Source organism: Vigna umbellata, chromosome 4 (assembly GCF_029865625.1).
Source record: "Vigna umbellata cultivar VRB3 chromosome 4, Vumbellata_1.0, whole genome shotgun sequence".
NCBI classification, from domain to species: domain Eukaryota; kingdom Viridiplantae; phylum Streptophyta; class Magnoliopsida; order Fabales; family Fabaceae; genus Vigna; species Vigna umbellata.
Genome location: NC_142168.1, coordinates 62,244,860 through 62,254,114, shown reverse-complemented (window position 1 = coordinate 62,254,114; position 9,255 = coordinate 62,244,860). Strand labels below are relative to the sequence as shown.

Sequence of the window (9,255 nt, the reverse complement as noted above, 5' to 3'; positions counted from 1 at the left end):
ACGTTGTACAATTAGTATAACTACCCACTTAACACCTTGTCGTATTGAATATAACGACCTAATTAGATTCTCTGTTCGATTGCAGGGACAAAGAGAATCGGTATTTTTTTTTTTCTATTGTGCAGCTCGTATCAAAATATTAGGAAATGTTTACAAAATATTGTTTTTGACATGTGTTTCGAAACATTAGAACATATCCCAAATGCAAATGGCAAAAGTAAGTTTATTCTTTTTTAGTTAGTACGGGATGCATCGTCTCGTCATCAATAATAATAATAATAATAATAATGCTTCAAAACAGAAAAAAGTTACAATTTACACGTTAGTTTTAAGTGAAGATTATATATTATATCCTTTTTTTAATAAGCATGTTACTTTTTTTATTGGAGTTATAAAGGCGGTAGATTTTTCAATAAAATGTAATTCTTGATAAAAAAAAAAGAGCAAGTTTGTTCTTGAAGTTTCATTAGACAGCCCATTCACAAAAGAAAATGCAAATTCTCAAAACAGAATAATTTATACTTAAAAAGTAGAATTAAAAGTGATTCTAAGTAAACTAAAAGTCTTAAAATTATGTTACGAGGTGCTTATTCTAATTTTGATAAAAAAAAAGTGCTTTTTATCAAAATAATCTCTTCCCAAAAAAGTATTCCTTCTGTATTCAAAAGTTGTCTTGGTTGTGAACATATGAGCAATTAGATCGTATACAGAACGCAATTATATGAGCAATTATATAAATTATTTTTTTCTATTTGACATCACTCAATCAAATCTGACAACCAAGTAGTATTTGAATATAATAAAAAGACTTGAAAATGATATGCTTAATTAAATCATATAAACATTCTCAGTGCAGAAGTCTATACACATTTTCCTTTCAATACAATAGGACACTCGTAATAAACTAACTCTGAACTCACAATGGAGAGTTTGATGTGATGGGATCGGAAAGTGGTAAGAGTTCCATTATCTGAATTAGGAATTTTTGTTCCCCTTAATTAATAACAAAGGTGAAAGGGGTTCGCCTAATCCTAATGACATTTCTGTTGATTGACCTAATTTTAATTTTTTTTTCCTCCTATATTTTACTAATCTATCTAAAACATAGAGTACAGATAAATCCGCAAAGCAGGTAAGTAATTTGTCTGCTCTTCCAGAAAAGAAACCATCAAAGGAGTCGTGAAGGCATTGACCCTTGAGAATACCCATTACCAACATTTTGTTTCTTCTTGAAATTTGTAACACTACAATGAGGACATATGTATTCTAGCCCATCTGTTTTTGCATAATCCTGCAAAAGTTGTCAATTAAAGACAAGAACCTTAATATAATTAAAAGCAAAGTGATATTATTTTTCTCTTTATAACATCAAGACTAATCGCATATACAATAATTCTATGTGATGAAGTAGTACCTTAAATGCGCCTAGACCCTGCCTTCTGTCACAGCCAAAGTGGGCCCACTCACCACATATGCCACAATTCACCCAATCACCAGCTGCGCTACTGTTTAGCAGTAATGAGTGTACATAAAAATTATATATTAGCTGTTGCTACGGTTGCCAATCATAAAGTGAAAGATACATTAGGACTCTTAAAATAATGAGACTGCATAGCTTCATTGGATTAAAAAATATTAAGTACAAACCTGTGACACAACAAGCAACATTCTCCATCCACATCGTCATGCGCTAATTCATATTCTAAAAGGTAGGTCTCATAATGTCTTTTCAGAGTATTTCCAACACCCTGTAGAAGAAGGCACAAAAACCCTTAGCTTCCAGTTCATTTCACATAATAAACAAACATTCAGTCAGAACATAATTTCTTCAGTAGTCAAAGAACTTCTCATCGGTGCAATCTTAACTTCTATGCCAATATAACTAACAATGTTTTAAAGAACCTATAACAGAGGCATAGCCAGCAACATATGATTATCAGTACTTAAACCAACGTCTAAGTCAAAGACCCAACCCATAAAATAAACTGATTGCGCCATTTTTAGTTTTTGGAATGAGGAACATAACAGAATACTGTAAAAGAAAGAAAGTATTAATTTAAGGTTCTTTCCGTCTAAGGTAGGGTGCAAGCAACACTCAGTTTTGGGACCAAATGAACTACTCAAGGTATATAGTCAACGCATAGAACTTACAGTCATCCTATTGGTAGTTGTGTAATTCCGCATCTTTGAAAAGATTTGCCCCTTCCAGTTGATGCCATTGCCAACATGAAATCCCCCTCTCGTAACCACCTAAAAAGACCAACAAATTGAGAAAGAAAATATACAAAAAAAAAGACTTATCCATAATCATTCTGAAAGAATAGAGTCATTAACTCACCTCTTTATACAAATTGTAGAGATCAAGACGTTTTCCATTGAGTATGGCATCAGGAAACTCAATAAGCCCTCCTTGAGGAATTAGGCGATTATGTCCCCGGAGAATTAGAAACTCCATGACGTCTTTAAGAAATTCCTCCTAATAAAGAAAGTTACAGGAATGATTAGGACAAAATTTCTTCATGGAATGCAGACCAAAAATCACTAAAAGGAAAACACGAAAAGCAAGAGATTTCTTTTTCTTTTGCTTTTTAAATATAGATTGTCATTGAATGTTTGCATCGTATATCAGTTGGCCCTTGGCCCAGTATGATTTAGCAATATTTAGGTCTTAGAATAACATTCTTTTATGAAATATTGATCCAAAAAGATCATTAATTAGAAAAGGAAGATCGTCCTTCTAGGATAGGCAATTAAAATTCACATCAATGTTAAAACCATATAAGAAAACTCTCTTTTCTGGATGACAGCAACCATTTCATCAACTTATGTAGTAATTTAGACGTTTCTATTTGAAGATTGTTACAATAAATAGTCTTGAATAGGATTTATTGTAGGTATTGTGTGTTTTGTGCTAGACCTAGTTCCTAGGTGTATCTTTTCGAATTCTCTTCTCTCTTATACATTGTATCTTATGTATGACAGGTTATTATAAATATGAAATCCTAAGAGGGGAAAACACACTCTAAAACTCATTCTAATTCCTCTGTGTTTTTCTCAAGTAAGCTAATGCTATATTCAAAATCAAAACAGAGCACAATACTCGAGTTGTATATATTTAAAAGAAATAATCCCTATAATTAGAATTTTTGAATAAAAAATTGTCATGTAGCCATAGGTTACAGTTCATCAAATTATCTTAAAACAATGGACAAAGGAAAACTAACCTCAGAGCACGTCTGAACTGGGCCTCTACCGCAACCATGCTTCTTAAGAGGCAATGGGTTCAATGAAATAACCTGCTTAGATTGAGCTGCACTTGAAAATGATTTTCTGTGTGTTGCAGATGTTGACCCAGTACTCCGCTTTGCTGGGGCAACAAGTGGCAAATTAGCCTCAACTTGGGCACCATTAAAACCGTCTGTCTCAGAAGGTCCACAAAAAGGTGTCATTCTATGGCGACGAATGTGAGGGATTGGCCTCATTGCAGATACTTTTAATCTCTGTCTAGCAGGAGTTAATGGGGTGCTAATGCCATTCGCCATTTTTCTATCCTTTTCCTCTTCATTTACTTTACAAACAGCACCGTGCCCTGCAAAGACACCGTCATGAACACCAGGGCTAGCCCCTTGGCTTGGTTCACACCTTTTTCTTCTAGGAGGGGGTGGTTTCAACCAACCAGGAGGATTGCTAAATATTATATTATTTTTGCTTGTACCACTATCTTTCTCACAATTTTGATAAAAGAAAAGTAGACGCTCAGCATCATCTTTCTCGAAAGAAGCTATAGGCAACCCCTGAATACTAGCAATACCGAGTGCAACTAAACTTCGATACGAAACCTCAGGTGCTAGCTGTCTCAAAATCTGAAGGGAGCAACAAGACAAGCAATTATGAATCCGAATAACAACGAATATGCCTAATGTACAACTCCAATTCTTATAGGATGCAAACTTTGGATACTGAACTTAACATCCATGTATTTATGAAAAAGTCCTTGTCACTGTTTGAGTTCGTTCATTATTAGCCATGCAAATGTAAATTATGCAATTTGAAAATAGGATAAGCAGATATGTCAAAACCGTGTGATTAGTAGGGACAATGATTACTGCTTGAAAGAATAAAAACGATAAATGCCAGTGTGCAAATCTTTGGTTATCTTAGATTATTAGCCATGCAAATGTAGATTATCCAATTTGAAAACAGGTTACGCAGGTAGGTCAAAACAGTGTGATTAGTAGGGACAATGATTACTTCTTGAAAAAATCATAATGAAAAATCCCAGAGTGAAATTCCTTGGTTATCTTAGAACCATTCTCATTATAATATGGCTAAACAGCAGCATATTTAAAGAACTTGGTACTCCCATTTGAAAGGGGGAAGAGATGAAAGAAAAAGCAGTTATTCAGGGTACTTTACAACAAAGGTAGATGCCAGGCAGGAATACTACTATCTAATCCTTCCTAGTACAAAATTGGACATGAAACGTATTATAAGCAGAAAATGCAGGATAAAGTTTTAACATATAGGTTAGATAATCCCACAAGAGAACAACAAGCAATGATTAAAGCATTGATGAATCCCAAGTATAAACTAGCAAGAAGGAAAGACATTGAGAAATAATAACTTTAAGCAATAAGACACTAACAAAGATAACATTATAATAAAGAAGGAGAAAGGAGAAAGATGTTAAAACCTGCAAAGCCCATTGAGGAAGCCTCATGCAAATTTCATATACAGGTGCTCCACAGGCAATAGAAGCAGATCTGCGAGGTTCAGAAATATTCTGTTTGTTTCCCTCATTGTTGAGTTGTGCATGAACTAGTTGACTCTTCTCAATTATCTCATTTTTTATATGACTCTCCAAGAGCTAAAAAGTAAAACAAATAGACCAAAGAATAAGAATTTAAAATTTTCAACAGGTAAAAGTATCTTGCAAGATGTATATATTATCTTGCACGATGTATATATATAAAATTATTGACTTGATGCTTGGCAAATTAGTCACTGGACAATTTAATGATAAAGAAAATGATAAAATAGTACTAAAAAACATCTTGATATATATATATATATATATATATATATATATATATATATATATATATATATATATATATATATATAACCTTATAACTCCAACATTAAGAAACACAATATATGTATCTATGCCTATAAAAAGTTGATGAGAGAAATGTAGGATTAGAACTAAAAAATTATTATATATCATCAGAGCAAATAGTATTTATTCTTGGCTACATCAATAATACTTAAACAGTAGCATAGATAGTTGGAGGGTACCTGATCATTAAAACAAGTTTGTGCACTGCCAGATACCAGAAGTGAGATATGTGCAGAACTACAAGTTGATATATCACATCGCATGGTCACAACTCCCCGAGAAAAAGTGGCTGCCTGAAGAGGTGGTGGTGGGGCACTGTACCATAGGATAAAAAGATATATTACATGGTGGCAAATCATATTCATCAGTTCAATAAAGTCCCAGTGAATATCCATGAAAATATAGGAATTTGAATGAGAAACACTTTTCAAGCCATCAAATGTATGAGTATAAATCATACGCAAGTTATATTGACATACCTAAACTTGCCATGGAGCTTGCAACCTCGGATCTGAAAAGATAAATACAAAAGTTGAGAAAACCTCCCAAGAGACCATCTCAAGCAGATGTAAACGTTGTAGCAAAAAGCTACAAAACAAGAGAGGGTAAAAGACTACTAAAATTACAGTGGGAAGTTGCATTTTATTAGACTATACTTAAATTGCTCCTGAGGAAAGAATACGCCAGATTTAATAGAAGGGGGGAAAACAGTGGATCTTATTCATTAACAGTAAATTTTTAAGTTTTACATTATGAGAAAGGTTATACATATAAAGATTTTGCTGACATGGAGTTTTATCATCCACGTAAGATATTTTAACTAAACATAAAGTCAACGTACTTCAATAGTTAAGAGAGCTCTGAGTCCATTCTCCAAAGATCTCAGCAATGTCTCGTCCTGGAAAGAAACAAAAGCCATGAGTAATCGATAAATGATATCTAGTGTGGATGGGTGTGTTTATTTAAGTGAATTGTTATATAACAATCCTTTCGTCAGTCGCAAATTGGTAAACATATTTTTGCTTTGTTCCACAACAGAGAAACTTATTTCAACATGCATATGTACTTGGGGGCATGTCAAAATGTCACAGTTACCACAAACATTTTTCATTAAATTAGCATCAAAGTTTAAAGGTGGTTTTAGAGCACACTAATAATAAGAAGTAGAATTCAAAAGAAGCTTACAACAGTTGAAGGTGCACCACAAATAAGAAACCTCAAGTTCACTTCATCTTCATGTATCTTTATGGCAGGCAGAGTGCCTGGGGAAGTTTCGTCATCATCTTCCTCATCAATCTCTGGAGGGTCAACATTGATTTTGAGACAGTCACCAAGAAGGTATGGCCCCATCTCACTAAGAGCACCATGACTGTCAGTCAAAAGTACTTGGTTGTTTTGGACACAGTAAAGTTCAAAAGAGGCACGTGCAAGATGAAAAGCATCCCACGTATGTGTAGACGAACTGCAAAACATTTGTAAACAGCACTAGATGTTAAGTACTGCCTTCAAAATCTTACCAAAATCCACTACTTGAATTTCTCCCTTTTCCGAAGAAAATAAAGGGTCTCAAATATTGCATTAACACAGAAAATGAGAAAAAAAGTGGCACACAGGACTGTGCAAAGTGTCGCCCTTCATAGTTCAAGCAAAAATATTAGTAAAATTTTCAAAGATTTACTTTAACAATTGATAAACTAGAAAAATTCCAGAGTTCACAAGAAAGTATTCCTGTCATGGATGAGCCACAACTGGAAGCATCATTAAACACGTATGCAATCATCCATCAATATGACTTTAATCAGTAGGACAATTGGATTTAGGACATAAAATCATTTCATTGTGAATGCACCACATGCTTGCAAGTTGCAATAAAATAAAAAATATCATACCTCTGTACAACTGAAAGAAATGCTTGACGAAAATGGCAGGCAGCATAAGAAGAAAGGGCAGTCTTCCAAAATATAACATATGGGACTCCCTGCAAAGTCAGTCCAATTAAATAAGCCAACTTTCACCATAGAATTATCAGAATGCAATGGGTTCTTTTGCTTTTTATCATCCTTCAAAAATTGTAGTTTGTTGAGTATTGATACCTGAGTTTTAACAAGCAACTAAGACAAAATTACCTTAAGATGAAGAGATTCTGCAAAACTTTCACCATTTGGTATTTCTAAATAAACCTGAAGAAATCAATGAAATTGCATCAAATGAAATACCATACCCACAATGCCAACTGAGGGGAACAAATGTAAATCAGATGAACCATATTAGTTTTTATAAGATCAAGACAATTATTTGGCCAAAAAAAATGTCTTAAGAAATAGACTGAATTAGAGCTCAAAATTTTGAGAGAAAGACAATTAAATTTCATGAATAAAGGGATAAGCACCAAAGAACTTGGGAAACCTTCCCTTAAAAGCTAGTTGTTAAGGGGATAGACAAGTACTTAAGTAACCAACCAAGCATCCCATATTACTCAATGTGAGACTTAGTCATCCTATAATAACAACAACAACAACAACAATAATAATAATAATAATAGTAATAGTAATAATAATAAAAAAATGACATAATAATAATAATACCCAGATCCCTGTCAAAACTCTCCCAACATCACCAAGTTTCCATAGTCTAAATTCTTTGATATCACATTGACTGGTCCAATACTGGTGGTTCAAATATATGTGCCATACAACTGGTCTAGGAAAATATAGAGGAAAGTTTCTAACATTCTTAACAGTATGCATTTTTACTTCCTTTATTTTTCCTTCTTTCTCTCTCCTACATTCTTAACAGTATGCAGATCTACTTCCTATATTTTCCTTCTTTTTCCAAGGCTATTAGTCACCATAATATAACCAAGCAAGTAGACACAGAAACTAACAATTTTACAAGCTCTCCACTTTCTTCAATGACCTTAATACATGTAACCTAGAGCATCATCAAGAAAACACACACAGAGTCAAAAAGTTAAAAATTCAGAATACATACAGCCGTGGGCAATGTGGAACCAAAGAGCTCTGTGATATCTTCAGAAGTCGATAATTCCAATCCTTGCCAAACCAGTGAACCAACTCTGCCATTCTCTAGCTGCTCTCCTTGCAAATAAACAAAATTAGGTTGATACGACTCCAGCACTTTCCTAAACTGATCCTTATCTGGATTCCGAAGCGTTTGAACCTGCATTAACAAAACATCCACATCATGCTATTCCCGTGGCCCCAACATCAAACCAAAACCTACATTACAACAATGTGAACGCGTTAATCCTGCATACCTCAAGACGCCCTGCTGAAACTAGCTCGGGGAAAGGATATTTGTGTTGATTCTGTGAGGACATGTGTTCGGCAAAACTAGCCCCACAGGTTACAGCGAGAAGAGTGCATGCGTGTTTCGGAACTCCATGCGGATGGAAAGGAAACATAGTTGTTCAAGCTAAACGGGAAACCGTTCAGAGACGCACTCACACTGAGAAAACGAAGAAACTTCTGGTGTGTAAAGTTGGACTCCGACGGGACTCAGTTACGCACTTTGCTGCACCGAAGAAAACCTGTTTTGCAAAACTACGGAGGAATTGCGAGGGTGCGTTGCATAGTTGGAGGGACGAAGATAGTTGGCGATCGAGGAGAGAAGGCACGGCAATGACAGTGCGCGAGAACAAGAGGATGAGGAACTGCAAGTATTAAAACCCTAACGCGATGGATGGATTGGGATTGGAAGATGAAGATTGAACAAGAAGAAGATTGGGAAAACGTGATGCGGATTCGGGATTCACATATTCTCATGTTGTTCTTTCTGAAGACTAAGACGGCGTCGTTCTGCTTCCGAATTTAGTTTTTTTACAAAATTACACTGTATTAGTTCTATAGAAGTGCGGTTGGTAAGTTTGAGTTGTTTGTTGACTTATTTGGAAAATAATTTTATATTTTCTTTTCAAATTAAAGAGATAAATTTTTATACACACAAAAATTAAAATTATTACATATTGACTAAGAAAAAATCATAGTAAATATAACAACTTTTAGTAAATAATTTGTTGTTATTATTATATAAAAACTAACAAACCACTGCTTTATGTTTAGCCTTGGGATTCCAAATAAACTGGCCTTTGCAGATCATGGACATATACCATAATG

At 34.3% G+C, this 9,255-nt stretch overlaps 1 protein-coding gene across 1 annotated transcript; it reads right to left on the bottom strand.

Annotated features, from left to right (window-relative positions):
• Nucleotides 1-771: 771 nt before the first annotated feature.
• On the bottom strand, nucleotides 772-8,929 carry LOC124822968 (AT-rich interactive domain-containing protein 4-like). Its single transcript, XM_047295077.2, has 15 exons — nucleotides 8,397-8,929; nucleotides 8,111-8,299; nucleotides 7,246-7,299; nucleotides 7,009-7,097; nucleotides 6,305-6,581; nucleotides 5,961-6,017; nucleotides 5,599-5,630; nucleotides 5,299-5,434; nucleotides 4,694-4,867; nucleotides 3,225-3,863; nucleotides 2,339-2,476; nucleotides 2,152-2,250; nucleotides 1,648-1,748; nucleotides 1,415-1,505; nucleotides 772-1,291 (listed from the first exon to the last, which is right to left on the bottom strand). Exons 1-15 carry the CDS (start codon nucleotides 8,541-8,543, stop codon nucleotides 1,169-1,171), a joined length of 2,346 nt encoding a protein of 781 aa, XP_047151033.1. The 5' UTR covers nucleotides 8,544-8,929; the 3' UTR covers nucleotides 772-1,168.
• Between the last annotated feature and the right edge of the window lie 326 nt (nucleotides 8,930-9,255).

Excerpts from the sequence above, each read along its gene's own strand:
- LOC124822968 (XM_047295077.2), bottom strand. The coding sequence starts at position 8,543 with ATGTTTCCTTTCCATCCGCATGGAGTTCCGAAACACGCATGCACTCTT. Across the intron at positions 4,868-5,298 it reads AAACTTGTTTTAATGATCAG|CTCTTGGAGAGTCATATAAA; the intron begins GTACCCTCCAAC and ends TTTACTTTTTAG. Across the intron at positions 2,251-2,338 it reads TCTACAATTTGTATAAAGAG|GTGGTTACGAGAGGGGGATT; the intron begins GTGAGTTAATGA and ends TGGTCTTTTTAG.